Here is a 23768-nt window from a genome sequence, read left to right as displayed (position 1 = left end):
GACCTCTTACAGGCTTGCAGATGTATGAAAGGCATCCACAGACACCTCAGAGGGGCACGTGGGGCCAGTCAGACCTGGAAAGAACTCCTTCCCACTGTTCTAAAAAGACCCGAATAATAAAAACGCACACAAACACAGAAAAGGGCCCCACACACTTAGGGCTGAGCGGTGCACACGGACGGAAAGCGGGTGATGTGTTGGGGAACAATGAAACATGTAAAGGACAAGTGTATCAGAGCTTCAGAAAAGTCCTTTATTCCTATTAGAAATACTTTGGGATACAGAAGTACTTTGGGATATATGGAAGTATAGAACAGAAAAGGGAACAAAACCAGTAACATTAAAACACAATGCCTTCCCGCTCTCCTACTTCCCAAAGCACTGTAAGCTAGAGTGATCAGAACAATGGCTGGGGAGGGGCGTGAGGCGTCTACACTGAAGGCGAGTTGTTTTCACAGCTCTGCAGCCTCTTGGTGCCGTGCAACAACCTGGCAAATATAAAAGGATCCAGGATTACTAAAGGTCAGAGACAAGAACTCCTCTTTTCCCCGAACTAGGACTGGCAGTAGACACTGTTTAAATAGGCTTTCCCTCTGAGGAGGGGCATCACAGCAGTGCCTCTGCCAGCCGCCAGGCGACTGACCCACTTTAGCTTCCAAGGTGGCATCTTAGACATACAATGAGCTGAGCTGCAGCACTCTACTTCTGAAAAGTGTTTTTAACCACTAAAAATTTTGTGGCTGACCTTTAAATAGAAGAGCTGCAAAGCAGGGTGCCAGTCTTCCAGTTTCTAAGTTGTGTTGGCTACCATCCAGAGGACGGCCGACGGTGGTCAGCTGACACAAGGAGGAGGTCCCAGTGCGGGGCTGACTGCCATCTGTCCTCAGGGAATTAACGTGACAAAGGTAAAGAGTAAAGGCCACGCAAGAAGCCAATCCACAAGAGGTTTGCTCTCTGTAGAAAGTTTTAGTTCAGTCTTGGGATAGGTATGTTAAAAGGAAGGACAGACAGACATAAAGGCACCTGTACTTTCTTCCTGCCTTACTCAGGGGAAGAAGAGACAGTGAGTGCAGATGCTTTTCAGAATCTGGCTGTAAAGGGGAGAAGCTGTAGGTGGCACAGCTTCGGAGCTGGGTTTAAAAGCGAGTTATAAAAACTGGAGAGGAAATGCTTGAGCGTGATGAAATGCTGGTGGGCAGACACAGAAGAACAAGAACTGGAGGGAGCAAAGAGTCAAGAGCCAGGTCTCAAGGATGGGAAGGTGGTGGCACACAGAGGCCCAGGTTGAAAAAGCACATTAGAACCAAGGAGGCGGTCCTCTGTCCTGATGGGAGGCAAGGTTGCAAGGGTGGGTGTGGAGGCAGGTACGCGTGAAGGCTTAGGATCAGTAAGCCAGGAGAATTTCAACTAACAGCCTTGGTTTCTGTGAAGATAATGGTGAAGTATCTGATGAGAGTGAGGAATAAAGGGATGAGTGAAGATGTTTAAGGAGAATAGATACCCCTGGATGTGCTGCTTGAGGAGAAGGGAGAAATGACCAGGGAAAAAGAGGGGCTCTGGGCAGTGCTTCAGGCCCAGCTAGCCTTCTAGGCACCAGAGCTGTCCGACCAGAGCTAAAGGAAGACATAGGCAAGTCACACATCAGACCAGTTTTAATGACCCACAGACTACAGAGGGAAGGCAGAGTATCTGAGAGAGAGAGACCAGAGCAAGTAGCACACAAGAGTTGTTAATTCAAAGGTACTTGAAAGGGATCCATGGGAAAACAGAGGCTTGGAGAAGATGTGGAACAAAGATGAGTATTTGTGTGGAGCCATTCTCTAGATCAGGCGTCCTCAACTGCAGGCATTTGTGGTTGTCAATGGCCATGTGCAGGGGGTGTTACTGGCACCTACTAAGTGGAGCCAAAGATACTGCTAAGTAACTCGCAATGCAGGGGGAGCCCCTCAAACCTGCCCAACAAAGAAATGTCCGGTCCCGAATGTCAACAGTGCCCAGGTGGAAAGACCTTGCTCTGGGTCAAAACTGTCAACTTGGGTCATACAGAACGTTGCTTGACTGCAAAGTTGGTTTTACTGCACCGCAGGGTCATGCTGTTGTCACCATCTCAGTTAGAGGAAGTGTTTTGTGAGCAGGCGTGCAGCACAGAGAAAGCTACAACCAGCTTCAAAGTAAAAGGGGGAGTGTCATCTAGACAAGGATCTAGGAATAGAAGACAACCCTGTGAGCAGTGTCCTAATCACAGGTGCAAAAAAACACTAAGTTTGTCAAACTCTAATACTCGAAAGCAGACAACAAATACAAAGGTTGAGATCCCCTCCTTTGGTGGTAGGTCAAATTCTAAGAAATTTCTAAGATCAAGCACAGCTCTACATTTCAATAGATGGCGTGGCCTTGCAGCATCAGAGTCACCCCTGGCACTTAATAAAAACGAACAAGCCTGGGGCTCCCCTCAGTATGTATTTCTGAAAACTCCCCATTGATTCTTGACCTTTGGAAGGAAAAAAGAGAACCAGGAATGAAACTCTGGAAAAGCCAATTCTTGAAGGACAGAAAGAATATGGAACAAATTTCCCAGCACAATCTAGTTTCAGCTGAGGCTCCCCTGAGGAAAACACTGTCATCTTACTAATTACCATTAACAGCTTTGGAAGCCTTCATTCTTAGGTCCCAGACAGTCCTAGGGGCCCCTGGACTGAGACAGGAAGACAGAGAATCTGCAAAGACTTGACTTCTTCCTGGCTATTCCAGTTTCAAAAGAAACCTGTGCAGGTAAAAACAGTTTTTAAAAGCAAGTAAGAGTGGATTATACTTTATAAAGTATCCTATTACTGTTTCCCCTGATTTGTATAGCTGATCCTTGAACAAATGTGGAGGGGCAGTGGTTAGGGGTGCTGACACCCACTGAAGTTGAAAATTTACATATAACCTTACAGTCAGCCCTCTGTATTCGTGGGCTTCCCTGCTGGCTCAGATGGTAAAGAATATGTCTGCAATGCAGGAAACCCAGGTTCGATCCCTGGGTTGGGAAGATCCCCTGGACAAGGGAATGGCTACCCACTCCTGCGAAATCCCATAGAGAGAGGAGCCTGGCGGGCTACAGTTCAAGGGGTTGCAGAGTCATACACAACTGAGTGACTAGCACTTCCACTTTCTTTTTTTCTGTATTGATGGTTCTGTACATTCAACCATCAGCTGATCACCTATTACTACAGTATTTACTATTGAAATAAGTCAACTGGTGCAATTCAAACCTGTGTTGTACAGGGGTCAACTGTGTTTGTGTGTGTATTTCCTTTAGCTTCATGGTTTTAGATCTGAAAAACTATAATTAGATAATTTAATTTTCTACAGGACAGCTGACATTTAGTTTTATAGTTTCCTTAATATGTAAACTGAATGACGTGACTTCCAGAATACTGGTTTTTCCGTTTCAATATATGGAATTATTCATAAATTATGATTTAGTGAAACCCAGATCTCTCTGGATTCAAAATGTATACCTTTGTGAGTAAGTAAATTAACACCAGTAGCCTCATGGAGACAATCATCACAGATTATTTTATTCATTCACATGTTCTATATTATTAGAAGGTAAGAGTTATGTGAATCAGTTTTAAATGAGAATGGAGAAGGCTTTTGATTTAAGGCTTCTCAGTAGGTGACTTCATATTTCTTCCAATCAATGCTCAGACTGTATATCTTAATGTTTCATACTCCCGAGCTTGGCGTAGCACCATGGTAGAAATCCACACGCTCTTTTGTGGGCATCAAAGTGCAGGCAAACATCCTCCTTTCTGAGGGAGGCATGTGGCCCTATGTAAAGAGCAGAAATAATGCAGAAGGACATTTTTACACCAGCGCTGCCATTTCTGAGTCGTGTGACCCTGACCCTGGAAGCTCCACTACCGGCTTCCCCACACCTCACTGGACAGCGGGGAGACAGCAGATGCAAACTGCACAGAGCAGAGTGCCTGACCTGGGGCAGGCACACAGCACACAGCAGTCCCCCCACTTCACACAGCCAAGGCCAGTCAAAGACTTAACCCAAGCCCTAGACTTCTGGTTGTTGCTCAGTTGCCCACTCACGTCTGACTCTTTGTGACCCCATGAACTGCAGCATGCCAGGCCTCCCGTCTCTCACATCTCTCATGTTCACTGCATCGGTGATGCCATCCAACCATGTCATCCTCTGATGCTCTTGTCTCTTTCTGCCCTCGATCTTTCCTAGCATCAGGGACTTTCCCAATGAGTCGTCTGTGTGCATCAGATGACCAAAATATTGAAGCTTCAGCGTTAGCATCAGTCTTTCCAGTGAATAGTCAGGATTGATCTACCTTAAGATTGACTGGTTTGATTTCCTCGATGTCCAAGGAACTTCCAGGAGTCTTTTCCAGCACCACAGTTCAAAGGCATAAATTCTTTGGCATTCTGCCTTCTTTGCGGTCCAGCTTTCACAATCATACCTGCCCGCTGGGAAGACCATAACTTTGACTATACGGACTCCTGTCGGCAGAATAATATCCCTGCTTTTCAACACACTGTCTCGGTTTGTCAATCGCTTTCCTGCCAAGAAGCAACAGTCTTCTGATTTCATGGCTGCAGTCACCATCTGCAGTGATTTTGGAGCCCAAGAAGAGAAATCTGTCACTACTTCCATCTTTTCCCTTCCTATCTGGCATACGGTAATGGAGCCAGATGCCATGATCTTAACTTAATATTTAGTCTTAAGCTGGCTCTTTCACTTTCCTCCTTAACCGTTATCAAGAGGTTCTTTAGTTCCTCTTCACTTTCTGCCATGTGGCCTAGTGGTAAAGAAGCCACCTGCCAACGCAGCGTTCTGGTACCCAGTACCAAGTGGACTGAGGCGTTACTGGAGAGACTAGTGATGAACCCTTGGTCTGAGAAGGAGAGGATCAGTGGCTAGATCTGAAATCTACAGAAATAAAGTCCACAGAAAGCACAGAAATAAAAATTCTTGACCTTACTGCTTTTAGGCTACTGATGCACCCCACCCATTTTTCTCTTAACTAGAGAAGGTTTGCAATCACTTCTTGCTGAAGTCTGCAGTAGAGCTGCCAGGGCCACACAACTCAGAAATGGCAGGGCCAGCGTAAAGATGTCCTTCCGTATTATTTCTGTATACCACTACATTCAGTGTGCAGCCAGGCCTCTTCCCACCAGAAAAGTTGTGGGTAAGAATGGCTCTCAAAAGCAAATGGATACCCACTCCAAAAGGGAGATACACAAATCACATTAGTACCATTCTCTTTTAAACAAAGAAAGCCGACATACTTGCAGGGCAGAATCCGGACAACATCATTCTGTTTATAGCTTTCTATGCACACTGCACAATGATCGAAGTCTGGGTCTGTTTCCTGAAACACAAGGCATGGGAACAAAAGTTACACACTACTCCTAAAAGTACCTAAATGGAGGACATACAATCCAGCTAAAATTTCTCCTGTGGCAACTATGGTAAACAGGCGATTATAGAATGAAAGGTTATAAAAAAACGTAGTATGTTTCCAACTGCTTAACTGTGTCAACCCAAATTGTATGCGGGCCAATCTATTTTGCTTTTAAACTACAGTATAACAATTATTACTAATTCTGTTTGTGAAATATCTTAGAAATCAGAATAATAACGTTTTTCAAGATATAAAAACCAGCCATCACCTTGGACCATCTTCTCCCCACTACGGCTGCGTCAGTATTCTGAGTATGTTTTCCTTATCAGGACACTCATCTCACCACAAAATTAAGTACCGGCAGGAAAGATGGTGAGCCACCACAAGACCTGGCCCAAGGATGGGAGATCTGGGACAGAGAACAGCCATGGATTTGACTCTACACTAGGTCTTGATCAAGGTTCAGGAAGAGTCTGCCAGGTGTTTGGTCAACAAGGGTAACTGATCTCTGCCTCCTCTGGACTGGGGAAGGGTTCCCCTGCCCGGTCATGAAACAGAGCACTACCAGGAAAGGCAGCACTGTTTGTTGCGTCACTGCCCCTTGGACTGAAACTCAGCAGGACAGCTGTTGACAGGTGTAGGAGACACAAACTGTGAAAAGTGTTGGCTTTAACAAGGAAAGATGGTTAGCATGGGGGACAAAGTAGGATGCATAAGCTGAATGAGCTCCAGAGAAATTCAAATTAATGTGGCAGCTGAAGGCTATCAGATCAAAAAAGCATTTATATGGGCAATCACTCCTCTGGCATGAAGTACAGTTGTTGAGATGCTGCATATATTTTCTGCAAGTATTTTTAATTTTTTCCTTCGTGTACCATGAAGTTCACTGAAAATATTTCTACCGTTTGGAGCTGTGACAGGGGAAACTAGATGTAGGGTGTCAAGGAAGTGGGAATAAAAATGAGTAAAGTCAAGAAAGTGGTAAAACTTAAGAGGATGGAGAATTATCTGTAATTATCCTTCCAGAGTTCTTCGATAAAAAATTAGAGTTGGTTTTTAGCAGAAGACAGGTTTGGTTTTTATGCCTTCAGAGACACAATTTTTAAATTCTAGATAGCCTTGAATATATTGAATATAGGGTCTCACATTAAGTTGCTATTTTTGTCCACAGAAAGCAGAAGCAGGACTCCACCAAGTTTTGCGATCTGACTGAAGAACTGGGGTTAGCAATTTCAGCCACAGATAGCTTCTATCACTGCCTCTATGATTTATTCCCTGTAAGCTTCCAGGCCCAACTCTAGTAAACTGTGCCCTTCTTTCAAACTGCTTAGCCACCTGTACAGGAAGTGCCATGTTAACCACCACCCCCTGAATGTGGGTCTCCAGTTCTCCACGAACTGTGAAGAATTAAAACATAAAAGAGAGATGCAAAGTCTTAGAAAGCACAGGAAGAGAATGCACATTCCTGGCTCTTTACAGAAGAACCCCAAAGTACGCTAGGTTTTAGCAGAAGAAAAGTGTTGAAGAGCACAGCTAGGGAAATTATAAGTAGTCCAGTGAAGCTAATGATGATAAGAGCATTAAAAGTCCAGGGAAATTAGAAAATTGTAAGGAGGATCTCCAGATGACAGGCATACTAAGAATAAGATTTCCAAGAGAAGTTAGTTTACAATAAAGCATTAGATAGTATGCTTGAAGTAAAAGGAAAATCTAATGGAGGAGACACAAATGGTCAGTATGTATTGTCACCTACCAAATAAAAAGCAAAATACTTCACTGTTTTTACAGTGCTAAAGAGGTTTCATTACTGTACCTTATCACCCTTTTTCACTGTTCTGGTTGTCAATTTGCTGATGGCTTTCTTGGCTGCATCTCCAAGACGACGCTATGAAAATAGCAAAGAAAAACAGATGTTAAGTGCAAAATCTCTGGATTTTTCTTATTTCAGCAAACTTTATTAAAATTTTTACTGAGTTATAATAGATATACGCATTATATTAATTTCAGGTATGCAACACAATGATCCAATACTTGTATTATGTTTTGAAATGATCACAATAACTCAATATCCATCACCAGACAGACCTTTTTCCTTCTTGTGATAACTTTTAAGATATACTCTAGATGATATGGCACCCCACTCCAGAACTCTTGCCTGGAGAATACACGGAGGGAGGAGCCTGGTAGGTGACAGTCCATGGGGTTGCAAAGAGTCGGACACGACTGAGCGACTTCACTTTTACTTCACTTCACTAGATGATATTCTTTATTTTAAAATAAATATATAAAGTCCTATTATCCTACATTACTTTCAAAGTCATATCATATGAAAGGATTCCAAGAAAGCAGTTAAAAAGCTAGAAAAACTGGCAGTTTCTCCACAGATTTAGCATTCTGGTAAAAAAGTGTATATAGTTAAAAAAAAAAAAAAGCCAGGTGTCATAATCACCAATGCATTTTGTATCTAACAAACATTTCTAACATTATCAGTATCTAGTTCTTACACACGTCAGAGCTACTGCCACTGTTCCAATAGCTTTCTTTTTCTGCTCCAAGGGTGACACACTAATTATTAGACACACAAGCTCTGTCTTTGTGAAAGGATATCTCAAAAACTCCTTAAAACTGCTTATCAAGATCAGTGTGTGGGGGAAGGGATGCAGTCATGAACTCTGCTTCTGACTGCCACTGCTATGCTCCACGATTTAGGAAGGTACATTCACCTTTCTGAGTTTGAGTTTTTCTCATTTATTTAAGAGAGTTAAATCAGGCAAATCTCTAAGGCTTGGAAAAGAGTAGGAAGGAGTTAGATGAAGAAAGCATTGGGACAGGAAGGGGGATTCTGGACCAAGGACTAGTCCAGTAAAGACAAACAGGTAAGAGGCACAGGTATGTGAGGGAAATTACAGACTGATATAACTGTAACTATGGTGAGCATATATTTTATTACTCATATTAGAATGTTCTGAGAGTGAGAGGACCCTGTTAATAATTATACTGGGACAACAGGTGCAAACCGAGACTGCAGGCACACTGGGACAGATGGTCACCTTGCATATGCTGCTGCTGCTGCTGCTAAGTCGCTTCAGTCGTGTCCGACTCTGTGCGACCCCAGAGACGGCAGCCCAGCAGGCTCCCCTGTCCCTGGGATTCTCCAGGCAAGAACACTGGAGTGGGCCGCCATTTCCTCCTCCAATGCATGAAAGTGAAAAGTGAAAGTGAAGTCGCTCAGTCGTGTCCGACTCTTCACGACCCCATGGACTGCAGCCCACCAGGCTCCTCCATCCATGGGATTTTCCAGGCAAGAGTACTGGAGTGGGGTGCCATGGCCTCCTCCCCACCTTGCATATAACCAGATCCTAAACTGTGATAGGAGGCAGATGATGGGGCTGTAGTGGTATGACAGAGGCTAAAACGAGGGAGACCTTGGATTTTATCCTGATGAAACAAAAACAACAGAAAATTTTAGGACGAACTTCAAAGTACACAAAAGAAAAAAGAATTTAATGGACCTTTAAAGTACTCATCATTGAGTTTCAATTATCAATATTTCACTATATTTTTCATCTATTCCCCTCTCATTACTGTCCTAGAGGATTTCAAAGGCACATCACAAACACTGTATGCTTTCACCCATAAACTCATACCAAGTGAACTATGTCTAACAGATACGGGCTTTTGTTTGGTGCTACTGTCTTACCTAACAAAATTAACAATAATTAATCAACATAATCTAACACTCAAACTATTTCCTCAAGTGTCTCCAGAATGTCATACTATAGTTGGCTTGCTTGAATCAGGATACAGCAAAGTCTAAACATGGCATTTGCTTGCTATGTCTCTCAAGTCTCCTTTAATCTACGAGTCCCCTCAACCACATACATGCATTCATACATACACATGCATACATACACATATTTCAAAAACAGCCTTATGGAAACATAACTGACTTAAATTGCATAAAGTGTACAATTTGAAGTTTTAACTTGACCCATGAAAGCATTACAATAATCAACAGTCTATCATCCTTCCCAAATTTCCTTGTGTCTCTTCCTAATTCCTTCTTCCTGCCATCCTTTCACTTCATCCCCTATGACTTACTTTCTGCTACTATGGTTTATATTTTTGGGAGTTTTATGTAAATGGAATGATAGTGTATACTATTTTCTGTATGCTTTCGTTCACTCAGCATAATTACCCTGAGATTAACCCATGTTGCCGCATGCATCAATAGTTCACTTCTTTCTTATGCTATGTAGTATCCCATTGTACCACAACTTATTTACCCTTTTCCCTGTTGATGAGGCAGTTTTGGTGGTAATAAATAAAGCTAAAAACAAACAATATACTTTATATTCAAACAGTACACAGGTCTTTGTAAGGATCTGTGCTTCCTTTCTGCTGGGTCAAACAGCTATGCAGCAGGGAAGACTGGCTAATATGGCAGGCATGTCTGACTTTTTAAAAATTAATTAATTTTCTTACTGAAGGATAATTGCTTTACAGAATTTTGTTGTTTTCTGTCAAACCTCAACATGAATCAGCCATAGGTATACATATATTCCCCTCCCTTTTGAACCTCTCTCCCTATCGCACCCTCTAGGTTGATACAGAGCCCCTGTTTGAGTTTCCTGAGCCATATAGCAAATTCCCGTTGGCTACCTATTTTACATATGGTAACGTAAGTTTCCATGGTACTCTTTCCATACACCTCACCTGCTCCTCCCCTCTCCCCATGTCCATGTCTGTTCTCTATGTCTGTTTCTCCACTGCTGCCCTGTAAGTAACTCTTCAGTTATAATTTTTCTAGATTCCATATATATGCATTAGAACATGATATTAATCTTTCTCTTTCTGACTTACTTCACTCTGTATAATAGGTTCTAGGTTCATCCACCTCATTAGAACTGACTCAAAGGCGTTCCTTTTAATGGCTGAATAATATTCCATTGTGTATACATACCACAACTTCTTTATCCATTCATCTGTCAATAGAAATCTAGGTTGCTTCCATGTTCTACTATTGTAAACAGTGCTACAATGAACAATGGGATACATGTGTCTTTTTCAATTTTGGTTTCCTCAGGGTATATGCCTAGGAGTGGGATTGCTGGGTCATATGGTGATTTTATTCCTAGTTTTTTAAGGAATCTCCATACTGTCTTCCATAGTGGTTGTATCAATTTACATTCCCACCAACAGTGCAAGAGGGCTCCCTTTTCTCCACACCCTCGCCAGCATTTATTGTTTATAGACTTTTTGATGTTGCCATTCTGACCAGTGTGAGGTGATATCTCATTGTAGTTTTGATTTGCATTTCTCTAATGAGTGATGTTGAGCATCTTTTCATGTGTTTGCTAGCCATCTGTATGTCTTCTTTGGAGAAATGTCTGTTTAGGTCTTTTTCCCACTTTTTGATTGGGTTGTTTGTTGTTTGGGTATTGAGTTGTATGAGCTGCATGTATATCTTGGGAATGAATCCTTTGTTAGCTGTTTCATTTGCTATTATTTTCTCCCATTCTGAGGGCTGTCTTTTCACCTTGCTTATAGTTTCCTTTGCTGTGCAAAAGCTTTTAAGTTTAATCAGGTCCCACTTGTCTACTTTTGTTTTTACTTCTGTTACACTAGGAGGTGGGTCATAGAGGATCTTGCTTTGAATATGTCATCACGTGTTCTACGTTTTCCTCTCAGAGTTTTATAGTTTCTGGCCTTACGTTTAGGTCTTTAGTCCACTTTGAGTCTATCTTTGTATATGGCATTAGGAAGTGTTCTAATTTCATCCTTCTACATGGAGCTGTCCAGTGTTCCCAGCACCATTTACTGAAGGGGCTGTCTTTGCCCCATAATATATTCTTGCCTCCTTTGTCAAAAATAAGGTACCCACAGGTGCATGGGTTTATTTCTGGGCTTTCTATCTTGTTTCATTGATCAATATTTCTGTTTTTGTGCCAGTACCATACTGTCTTGATGACTGTAGTTTTATGGTATAATCTGAAGTCAGGAAGGTTGATTCCTTCAGCTTCACTCTTCTTTCTCAAGACTGCTTTGGCTATTTGGGGTCTCTTGTGTTTCCATGTAAATTGTGAAATTTTTTGTTCTAGTTCTGTGGAAAATGTCATTGGTAATTTGATAGAGATTGCACTGAATCTGTATCATTTGGTAAAATAGTCATTTTCACAATATTGATTCTTTCTACAGGAACATGGAATATCTCTTCATCTGTTTCTGTCATCTTTGATTTCTTTCATTAGTGTCTTATAATTTTCTGTTTACAGTTCTTTTTGTCTCCTTAGGTGAGTTTATTCCTAGATATTAAATTCTTTTTGATGCAATGGTGAATTGATTAAGGATTGATTCCTTAATTTCTCTGATTTTTCATTGTTAGTATATAGAAATGCAAGGGATTTCTACATATTGATTTTGTATCCTGCAACATTGCTAAATTCACTGATTAGCTCTAGTAACTTTCTGAAACTTTCTTTAGGGTTTTCTATGTATAATATCATGTCATATTCAAACAGTGAGAGCTTGACTTCTTCTTTTCTGATTTGGATTCCTTTTATTTATTTTTCTTCTCTGATTGCTATAGCTAGGACTTCCAGAACTATGCTGAATAACAGTCGTAAAAGTGGACACCCTTGTCTTGTTCCTGATCTTAGGGGGAATGCTTTCAGTTTTTCACCATTGAGAATAATGTTTGCTCTAGGCTTATCATATATGGCCTTTGCTATGTTGAGGTAGGTTCTAGGTTCCCATTTTTTTGAAGAGTTTTAAACAATAGAATGGGAAAGACTAGAGATCTCTTGAAGGAAATTAGAGATACCAAGAGAACATTTCATGCAAAGATGAGCACAATAAAGGACAGAAATGGTATGGACCTAACAGAAGCAGAAGATATTAAGAAGAGGTGGCAAGAATACACAGAAGAACTATACAAAAAAAGATCTTCACGACCTAGATAATCATGATGGGATGATCACTCACCTCGAGCCAGAAATCTTGGACTGTGAAGTCAAGTGGGCCTTAGGAAGTATCACTACAAACAAAGCTAGTGGAGGTGATGAAATTTCAGTTGAGCTATTTCAAATCCTAAAAGATAATGTGAAAGTGCTGCACTCAATATGCCAGCAAATTTGGAAAACTCAGTAGTGGCCACGGGACAGGAAAAGGTCAGTTTTCATTCCAATCCCAAAGAAAGGCAATGCCAAAGAATGCTCAAACTACCACACAATTGCACTCATTCCACATGCTAGTAAAGTAATGCTCAAAACTCTCCAAGCAAGGCTTTAGCAATATGTGAACCATGAACTTCCAGATGTTCAAGCTGGATTTAGAGAAGGCAGAGGAACCAGAGGTCAAATTGCCAACATCCATTGGATTATCAAAATAGCAAAAGGGTTTCAGAAAAACATCTATTTCTGCTTTATTGACTATGCCAAAGCCTTTGACTGTGTGGATCACAATAAACTGTGGAAAATTCTGAAAGAGATGGGAATACCACACCACCTGACCTGCCTCTTGAGAAATCTGTATGCAGGTCAGGAAGCAACAGTTAGAACTGGACATGGAACAAAAGACTGGTTCCAAACAGGGAAAGGAGTGTGTCAAGGCTATATATTGTCACCCTGCTTATTTAACTTATATGCAGAGGACATCATGAGAAATGCTGGACTGGATGAAGCATAAGCTGGAATCCAGACTGCCAGGAGAAATACCAATAACCTCAGATATGCAGATAACTCCACTCTAATAGCAGAAAGCAAAGAAGAACTAAAGAGCCTCTTGATGAAAGTGAAAGAGGAGTCACAGTGAAAAAGTTGGCTTAAAACTCAACATTCAGAAAACTAAGATTATGGCATCCAGTCCCATTATTTCATGGCAAATAGATGGGGAAAGAGTGGAAACAGTGGCTGACTTTATTTTTTTTGGCTCCAATCTGCAGTCACTGCAGATGGTGACTGCAGCCATGAAATTAAAAGATAATTGCTCCTTGGAAGAAAAGTTATGACCAACCTAGACAGCATATTAAAAAGCAGAGACATTACTTTGCCAACAAAGGTCTGTATAGTCAAAGCTATGATTTTTCCAGTAGTTGTGTATGGATATGAGAGTTGGACCATAAACAAAGCTGAGCACTGAAGTATTGATGCTTTTGAACTGTGGTGTTGGAGAAGACTCTTGAGAGTCCCTTGGACTACAAGGAGATCCAACCAGTCCATCTAAAAGAAATCAGTTCTGAATATTCATTGCAAGGACTGATGCTGAAGCTGAAACTCCAATACTGTGGCCACCTGATGAGAAGAACTGATTCATTTGAAAAGACCCTGATGCTGGGAAAGATTGCAGGCGGGAGAAGGGGATGACAGAGGATGAGATGGTTGGATGGCATCACCGACTCTATGGAAATGAGTTTGAGTAAACTCCAGGTGATAGACAGGAAGGCCTGGCGTGCCACAGTCCATAGGGTCCCAAAGAGTAGGACACGACTGAGCGACTGACTGAAATGAACTGAATCATAAATGGGTTTGAATTTTATCAAAGGCTTTTTCTTTATCTATTATCATACGGTTTTTATCTTTCAGTTTAATATGGTATCACATTGATTAATTTGCATATATTGAAGAATCCTTCCATCCCTGGAATAAACCCAACTTGATCATGGTGTCTGAACTTTTTGATTTGTTGCTGAATTCTGTTTGCTAATATTCTGTTGAGGATTTTTGCATCTATGGTCATCAATGATATTGGCCTGTAGCCTTCCTTTTTTTGTGTTGTCTTTGTCTGGTGTTGGTATCAGGGTGATGGTGGCCTTGTAGAATGAGTTTGGAAGTGTTCCTTCCTCTGCACTTTTTCGAAAGCTCTTCTCTAAATGTGTGACAGAATTCTCTCCTGTGAAGCCATCTGGTATTTTGGTAGATTTTTGACCACAGCTTCAATTTCAGTGCTTGTTACTGAGTTGTTCATAATTTCTATTTCTTTGTGGTTCAGTCTTGGAAAATCGAACATTTCTAAGAATCTGTCCATTTCTTCCAGGTTATCCATTTTACTGCCATATAGTTGTTCATAATAGTCTCTTATAATCCTCTGTATTTTTGCATTGCCTGTTGTAACCTCTTTTTCATTTCTAATTTTGTTGATTCTTCTCTATTTTTTTCTTAATGATCCTGGCTAAAAGTTTGTCAATTTTGTTTATCTGATCAAAGAACCAGCTTTTACTTTTATTAATCTTTACTATTGTTTCTTTCATTTCTTTCTGCTCGGACATTTATTATTTCTTTCCTTTTACTAATTTTTTTTTTTTCTTTTTTCCAGTTGTTTTAGGTGTAAAGTTAGGTTGTCTGTTCGATGTTTTTCTTGTGTCTTGAGGTAGGATTGTGTTGCTGTAAACTTTCCTCTTAGGACTGCTTTTGCTGCATCCCATAGGTTTTGAGTTGCTGTGTTTTCATTGTCATTTGAGTCGAGAAATTTTTTGATTTCCCTTTTGATTTCTTCAGTAACCTGTTGGTTATTTAGAGATGTATTGTTTAATCTCCATGTGTTTGTGTTTCTTACAGTTTTTTTCTTGTAATTGATACCTAGTCTCATAGCATTGTGGTCAGAGAAGATGCTTGAACGAATTCAATTTTCTTAAACTTACTGAGGTTTGATTTGTGACTCAAGATGTGGTCTATCCTGGAGAATGTTTCATGTGCACTTGAGAAAAAGGTATATTCTTCTGCATTTGGGTGAAATGTCCTGAAAATATCAATGAGATCCATCTCATCTAATGTATCATTTAAGACCTGTGTTTCCTTATTAATATTCTGTTTTGATGATCTGTCCATTGGTGTGAATGGGGTGTTAAAATCTCCTACAATTTTTGTGTTACTGTAAATTTCTCCTTTTATGTGTTAGTGTTTGTCTTATGTATTGAGGTGCTCCTATGTTGGGTGCATAGATATGTACAGTTTTTATGTCTTCCTCCTGGATTGATCTCTTGATTATTATGTAGTGCCCTTCCTTATCTCTTGTAATCTTCTTTAAGGTCTATTTTATCTGATATGAGGATTGCTACTCCAGCTTTCTTTTGCTTCCCATTTGCATGGAATATATTTTCCCATCCTCTCACTTTCAGTCTGTATGTGTCTTGAGGTCTGAAGTGGGTTTCTTGTAGACAGCATATATATGTATCTTGTTTTTGTACCCATTCAGTCAGTCTGTGTCTTTTGGTTGGGGAATTTAATCCATTTACATTTAAAGTAATTATTGATATATATGTTCCTATTGCCATTTTCTTGTTTGGGGTTGATTTTATAGATCTTTTTCCTTCTTTTGTATTTCTTGACTATATAAGTCCCTTTAACATTTGTTGTAAAGCTGGTTTGGTAGGACTGAATTCTCTCTAACTTTTGCTTGTCTGAAAAGCTTTTTATTTCTCCATCAATTTTGAATGAGATCCTTGCTGGGTACAGTAATCTTGGTTGTAGATTTTTCCCTTTCAGTACTTTAATTATATCCAGCCATTCCCTTCTGGCCTGCAGAGTTTCTGCTGAAAGATCAGCTCTTAAATGTACGGGGTTTCCCTTGTACGTTACTTGTTGCTTTTCCCTTGCTGCTTTTAATATTCTTTCTTTGAGTTTAGTCTTTGTTAATTTGATTAGTATGTGTCTTGGTGTGTTTCTTCTTGGGCTTATCCTGTATGGGACTCTTTGTGCCTCTTGGAGTTGATTGACTATTTTCTTTTCCATGCTGGGGAAAATTTCAACTATAATCTCTTCAAAAATTTTCTCATACCCTTTTTCTCTTCCTCTTCCGGGACCCCTGTTAATTCAAATGTTGGTGTGTTTGACATTGTCTCAGAGGTCTCTGAGACTATCCTCAGTTCTTTTCATTCTTTTTAGTTTATTCTGCTCTTCACAAGTTATTTCCACCATTCTATCTTCCAGCTCACTGATTTGTTCTTCTGCTTCAGATATTCTGCTATTGATTCCTTCCAGAGTATTTTAAATTTCAGTAACTGTGTTGTTTGTCTCTGTATGTTTATTCTTTAATTCTTCTAGGTCTTTGCTAATTGATTCTTGCATTTTTTTCCATTTTGTTTTCAAGGTTTTTGATCATCTTTACTATCATTATTTTGAATTCTTTTTCATGTAGTTTGCCTATTTCCTCTTCATTTATTTGGACTTCTATGTTTCTAATTTGCTTCTTCATTTGTGTAGTATTTCTCTGCCTTTTCATTATTATTATTATTTTAACTTACTGTGTTTGAGCTCTTCTTTTCCCAGGCTTCAATGTTGAAGTCTTTCTTCCTGTAGGTTTCTGCCCTCCTAAGGTTGGTGCAGTGATTTGTGTTGAGCCGCTATTTTTTAACAGTACATTCAGATGCTTCCAGTTACTCCAGCGATGATTATCTGGTTGGTGGATATTCCATGGCCTCTCCATACCTACTGCAGTACTTTTGGCCTGTCCTTCACTATGTTAGTACTGAACATATACAATGAAAAATTTCAAGAAAAATATATTCAGTGTATCCTCTGTTTAATTTCCAAGTGTATCAAGAGTGGCCAAGGAGACTCCTGAGGTGGACACCAGAAACACCATTGAGAAGGGAAGACATCAACGCTGATGCCTCCGGGTTCCTGAATACCTATTCAGCCCCCAGGGGGCTCGAGTCCCTCCCTAGCGCAAGGTAGGCAGTGAGCCCTGCTCACCAAGGTCTCTGGTGGTGGCAGTGTGGGCAGCAGTCCAGGGCATGGGGAACAGTGGTGAGTCTCGCTGGGACACAAGGTGTCTCCTACAGTCTCAGGGGCAGTTGTTCCAGAAGTTCTGGATGCCCCAGGCTTTGGCTGCATGGAGAGCCAGTCTCACATGTCTGACTTTTTAAGAGACTGACAAAATGTTTTCCAAAGTGAGTGTACCATTTCACATTTCCATCAGCAGTGTATGAAAATCCCAATTTCTCCTCCTCCTCACCAACACCAAGTCTTTTTCATTTGATTCTAACAGGTGTGCAGTGGTATCTAATTGAGGTTTTAATTTGCATTTCCATAATGACTAATGAAGTTGAGCATCCTTTCATGTAGTCATTTTCCACCTGCATATTTTCTCTGGGGAAGTGTCTGCTAGAATCTTTGGTCAATTTTTCTGTTGTTCAGTTGCTAAGTGGTGTCCGACTCTTTGTGACCCCATGGACTGCAGCATGCCAAACTCCTCTGTCCTCCACTATCTCCTAGAGTTTTCTCAAATTCATGTCCATTGAGTCAGTGATGCTATTTAATCCTCTGCTGCCCAATTCTCCTTTTGTCTTCAGTCTTTCCCAGTATTACAGTCTTTCCCAATAACTCATCTCTTCACATCAGGTGGCCAAAGTACTGGAGCTTCAGCTTCAGAATCAGTCCTATCAATGAATATTCAGGACTGATTTCCTTTAGGATTGACTGGTTGGCTCTCCTTGCTGTCGAAGGGCTCTCAAGAGTCTTAACACCACAGTTCAAAAGCATCAAATTTTTGGCACTCTGCCTTCTTTATGGTCCAACTCTCATCTGTATATGACTACTGGAAAAACCATAGCTTTGACTATACGTACCTTTGTTGGCAAAGTGATGTCTCTGTTTTTTAATATGCTGTCCAGGTTTGTTAATAGTTTTCCTTCCAAGGAGCAAGTGTCTTTTAGTTTCATGGTTGCAGTCACCGTATGCAGTGATTTTGGAGCCCAAGAAAATAAAGTCTGTCATAATCTCCACTGCTTCCCCATCTATTTGCCATGAAGTGATAGGATCGGATGCCATGATCCTATTTTTCTGAATGTGGAGCTTTAAGCCAGCTTTTTCACTCTCCTCTTTCACCCTCATCAAGAGGCTCTTTAGTTCTTTGCTTTCTGCACATTAGAGCTTTATCATCTGCATATCTGAAGCTACTGATATTTCTCCTGGTAATCTTGATTCCAGTTTGAGCTTCATCCAGCCCGGCATTTAGCATGATGTACTCTGCAAAGAAGTTAAATAAAAGGGTGACAATATACACCTTTGTCATACTCCTTTCCCAATTTTGTACCTGTCAGTTGTTCCATGTCCAGTTCTAACTGTTGCTTCTTGACCTGCATACAGGTTTCTCAGGAGGCAGGTAAGGTGGTCTGGTACTCCTATTTCTTTAAGAACTTTTCACAGTTTGTTGTGATACACTGTATAATCATTTAAGAGATTTGATTTAGGTCTTACCATTCAGGTGGTTTTCTCTACTTTCTTCAATTTAAGCTTGAATTTTGCAATAAGGAGCTCATGATCTGAGTCACATTCAGCTCCTGTTTTTGCTGAGTGTATACAGCTTCTCCATCTTTGACTGCAAAGAACATAATCAACCTGACTTTTGCAACCTGAATTTTGCAATAAGGAACTCATGATCCGAGTCACACTCAGTCTTGTTTTTGCTGAGTGTACACAGCTTCTCCATCTTTGACTGCAAAGAACATAGTCAACCTGACTTTAGTTTGACCAACTGGTGATGTCCATGTGCAGAGTCACCTCTTGCATTGTTGGAAAAGGGTGTTTGCTATCACCAGCATGTTCTCTTGACAAAATTCTGTTAGCCTTTGTCCTGTTTCGTTTTGTACTCCAAGGTCAAACCTGCCTGTTATTCTGGATATCTCTTAACTTTCTACTTTTGCATTCCAATCCCCTATGGAGAGAACATCTTTTTTTGGTCTTAGTTCTGGAAGATGTTGTAGGTCTTCAAAGAACCAGTCAACTTTAGCTTCTTTGGCATTAGTGGTTGGGGCACAGACTTGGATTACTGTGATACTGAATGATTTGCCTTGGAAACGAATGGAGGTCATTCTCTGGTTTCTGAGGTTGCACCCAAGTAGTATATTTTGGACTCTTTTGTTGACTATGAGGGTTAATTACTCCATGGCTTCTAAGGTATTCTTGCCCACAGTAGTAGATATAATGGTCATCTGAATTGAATTTGCCCATTTCCGTCCATTTTAGTTCATTGATTCCTAAGATGTCAATGTTTCCACTCTTGCCATCTCCAGCTTGATCACATCCAGTTTACTCATGGACCTAACATTCCCGGTTCCTATGCAATAGTGTTCTTTACAGCACTGTACTTTCCTTTCACCACCAGACACATCCACAACTGAGCGTCGTTTCCTCTTTGGCCCAGCTGCTTCATTCTTTCTGGAGCTATTAGTAATTGTTCTCCATGCTTCCCAAGTACTTATATTGGACATCTTTCTGCCTGGGGGGGCTCATCTTCTGGTTTCTGGTCGTTTTGCTTTTTATCCTGTTCAGGGGGTTCTTGCAGCAAGAATACTGGAGTGGGTTGCCCTTTCCTCCTCCAGTGGACCACATTTTGTCAGTACTCTTCACTATGACTTATTTGTCTTGAGTGGCCCTGCATGGTATGGCTCATAGCTTCATTGAATTACACAAGCCCCTTCGCCATGACAAGGCTGTGATCCATGAAGGGGCCCGTTTGTCTAGAGTTTATTGTTTATTATTGGCTTGAGAGTATTTTACATATGCTAAAAGTTCAATGTGCTATCCACTGCACTACAGAGCTATCTAGAGATTACTGTACATACTCTAAATAGAATTCGTTTTCCATATATTTTCTCTAAATCTGGTGAAAGTGTTAGTTGCTCACTCATGTCAGACTCTCTGTGACCCCATGGACTGTAGCCCACCATGGCTTCTCTGTCCATGGAGTTCTCCAAGAAAGAATACTGGAGTGAGTTACTATTTCCTTCTCCAGGGTATCTTCCTGACCCAGGGACTGAAGCTGGGTCTCTTGCATTGCAGGCAGATTCTTTATCATCTGAGCCACCAGGGAAACTTTTAATTTTGATGATGTCAGTTTATCAATGTTACATTTGTCAGTTGTATTCTGGTGTCATATCTAAGTAATCTTTGCCTATCCCAATGTTACAAGAGTTTCCTCTATTTTCTTTCTAGAAGTTTATATGTAGGCCTTTAATATGAAGCTCGCTGATTCATTTTAGTACTTTTTATATGGATCAAGGTATGGATCAAAGTTTTTTTGGTTTTGTTGTTTTCATATGACACATAATTGTTCTAGCCCCACCTGCCCTTCCTCCACTGAACTGCTTTTTACATTTGGCAAAAATCAGTTGACCATATATGTGTGGGTCGATATCTGAATACTGTTTGGTACCATATATCTATTTGTCTATCATTAAGCAAATACCACAGGGTGACGATTTCTTAGCATTGTAACAAATCTGAAGTCAACTCCAACTTTTTTCTTCTTTTCCTATATCTTTTGGTTGTTGTTGATCTTTTGCTTTCCCATATCATTTTAGGTTCATCTCATCAGTTTCTATTAAAAACAAAAGCCTTCTGGGATCCACACTGAGATTGCTCTAAATGTATAGATCAACTGGGAGAGAAATGACATTTTAATACTGAGTCTTCCCCCCAAAACTGTATATCTCTCCATCTATTTAACTTTTATTTCTCTCAACAATATTCTATAGTTTTCACTGTATAGGCTTGCATATCTTTTGTGAGCTCTCTAAGAATTCTCTGTTTATGCTATTTCTTGTTGATGCTAATAGAATGGTATTTTAAACATTCAATTCCCATTCATTGCTTGTACAGAAAATTCATTAATGTATCTGATACTTTGCAACCTTGTTAAACCCGTCTGTTAGTTCCAGTATCTTTTTAATGAGCTCCATCAAATTTTCTTCACAGATAATAATGTTATCTGCAAATGAATAGTTTTACTTCATTTCTAATACAGATACATTTCTTTTCTCGTTCCTTACTGAACTGGCTAGAACCTCCAGTATAGTGTGGAAACAGTCTTCAGAGCACACATCTATCTCTTGCTCCTAATTTAAGGAAAAACCATTTAGTTTTTCTCCTTTAAATATGATCATGCGTGTGTGCTAAGTCACTTCAGTTGTGTTTGACTCTGTAACGCTATGGACCGTAGCCCACCAGGCTCCTCTGTCCATGGGATTCTCCAGGCAAGAATACTGGAGTGGGTTGCCATGTGCTCCTCCAGAGGATCGTCCAAACCCAGGAATAGAACCTGTGTCTCTTGTGTCTCCTGCACTGGCAGGTGGTTCTTTACCACCAGCACCACCTGGGTCAGTTTTTCGTAGATGTTCCTCATCAGTTTAAGGACGTTACCTTTTTTTTTTTTTAAGTTTTATTTATTTTTTTTATTTTTAATTAATTTTATTTTATTTTTAAACTTTACATAATTGTATTAGTTTTGCCAAATATCAAAATGAATCCACCACAGGTATACATGTGTTCCCCATCCTGAACCCTCCTCCCTCCTCCCTCCCCATACCATCCCTCTGGGTCGTCCCAGTGCACTAGCCCCAAGCATCCAGTATCGTGCACTGAACCTGGACTGGCATCTCGTTTCATACATGATATTTTACATGTTTCAATGCCATTCTCCCAAATCTTCCCACCCTCTCCCTCTCCCACAGAGTCCTATTAAGGACGTTACCTTTTATGTTTACTTTGCTAAGAGATTTTAAAAATGTCACTTAACTTTTACTGTAAAAAAAAAAAAAAAAAACAAATAAAAACAATGGTAATAGTGTATAAGATGATCATAAAAACATATCCATAACCTGTAAGTACTGGAAACAAGTCGTAAAGACACCAGGATGGTTCTTTTGTAGCTTTTGTCCCCCAAGGAGGCACAGGGTCCCTGATGATGAATGATGATGAAATTCGCTCAGTCGAGTCCAACTCTTTGTGACCCCATGGACTCTATAGTCCATGGAATTCTCCATGCCAGAATACTGGAGTGGGTAGCCTTTCCCTTCTCCAGGGGATCTTCCCAATGCAGGGATCGAAGCCAGGTCTCCCACATTGCAGGTGGATTCTTTACCACCTGAGCCACAAGGGAAGCCCAAGAATACTGGAGTAAGGAGCCTATCCCTTCTCCAGTGGATCTTCCCAACTCAGGACTAGAACTGGGGTCTCCTGCATTGCAGGCGGATTCTTTACCAACTGAGCTATGAGGGAAGCCACAGTGTCCATACTAGTTCTCAAAAATGAGAGAAAGTCTCATATGTTGAAACAGGGGTTTTAAATGAATTTGACTTTAAGAAGTCAAATTCTTGTAAATCAAGTGGCTTTGCCTACTGACATTTGCTGTTTACCAACAGTAACATTTATGTATGGCCAGATCTTAACACCTGCTTTCACTTGATTCTAATGGCAAACCTGTGCCTGTGGTCTTGGCCTCACTGCTCACCGAGGTACTAGCTGTTCTACAAGAGCTTGTAAAATACTGCAGGTGCTCAAAAACCCGTGGAATGAACAGCTGTCTGCTCAAGACCATTTTTTTAAAGTCTGTTGGTAGGCTGGTAGGTAATATGGAAAAACAATAGAGGAATCCCAAATCCTCTGAGAGTGGAGATGGAGATAATCAAGGATTAGAAATCATTTGCTGTAGTACAGATGCAATGAACAGACCTGAGGTCAGCTCTGGGAGGAAAAACCCTCCCTGATTCTAGTCACTTCCCAAGGGAAGGGACTCTCGTAACTATTAGTCTCTCTTTCTCGAAACCAGGCCCTCTGTCTGCCTCAGGAACAAGGACAGTCTCAGATAGGTGGTTCCCATATGCTGAGCCTGCCATCAGGGAGGCTTCATCCTCTTGGGTAGTCTTGGGTGAGGGCTGGGGAAACAAGGATACGGCAAGTCTGTCAACTCTTGGCCAGCTGTCCTCCAGGCCCTGTGCACTGCCCTCCATGAACCCTACATCATCCCAGAAACTTGCTAAGACTTTTTAATCAGGAATACATGCTGGATTTTGGCTATTTTCTTGCATCTACTGGCTCAGATGGTAAAGAATCTGTCTGCAATGCAGGAGACCTAGGTTCGATCCCTAGATTGGCAAGATCCCCTGGAGAAGGGAATGGCTACCCATTCCAATATTCTTGCCTGCAGAATCCCAGGGACAAGAGGAGCCTGGGAGGCTACAGTCCATGGGGTTGCAAAGAGTCAGACAAGACTGAGGGACTAAGCATGCACTGAGATCATAGGTTTTCCCTTTTTTGGTCTGTTAATATGATAAATTATACTGAGTGTTAAGTCAACCTGAATTCTTGGGATAAATGCCACTTGGTCATGATGAATTATCCTTTTTACATATTGTTGGATATGATTTGCTAAAATTTGTTTAGAACTTTTGAATCTATGCTTCAAGAGGGATTCTGGCCTGTACTTTTCTGTTTTGTAATGTTTTTCGTCTGGTTTTGCTATCAGGATGATTCTGGCTTCATAGAATGAAATGGGAAGTATACCCATCTTTTCAATTTTCTGGAGTTTGTATTGAATTATTATCTCTTCCTTAAATTTTTGTTAGAACTCATCAGAAAC

General features: G+C 40.7%; 1 protein-coding gene and 1 long non-coding RNA gene across 3 annotated transcripts in view; both read right to left on the bottom strand.

Moving 5' to 3' along the window:
* The window catches only part of RNF130 (ring finger protein 130), a 143530-nt gene that overhangs the window by 18702 nt on the left and 101060 nt on the right, over positions 1 to 23768 (bottom strand). For both annotated transcript variants that reach the window (XM_059888213.1, NM_001099708.1), the window contains exons 4-5: positions 7225 to 7296; positions 5296 to 5378 (exon numbers count right to left, since the gene is read on the bottom strand). In XM_059888213.1, the coding sequence (XP_059744196.1) occupies positions 5296 to 5378; positions 7225 to 7296 (155 nt within the window). The remainder of the gene's footprint in view (positions 1 to 5295; positions 5379 to 7224; positions 7297 to 23768) is intronic.
* LOC107132589 (uncharacterized) lies at positions 233 to 2630 on the bottom strand. Its single transcript, XR_001500549.1, has 2 exons — positions 746 to 2630; positions 233 to 488 (listed from the first exon to the last, which is right to left on the bottom strand). It is a non-coding gene; the product is annotated as an uncharacterized lncRNA (long non-coding RNA).

Source organism: Bos taurus, chromosome 7 (assembly GCF_002263795.3).
Source record: "Bos taurus isolate L1 Dominette 01449 registration number 42190680 breed Hereford chromosome 7, ARS-UCD2.0, whole genome shotgun sequence".
NCBI classification, from domain to species: Eukaryota; Metazoa; Chordata; class Mammalia; order Artiodactyla; family Bovidae; genus Bos; species Bos taurus.
Note: the sequence above shows the minus strand (reverse complement) of the source record. Positions and strands in the feature narration are given on the sequence as shown.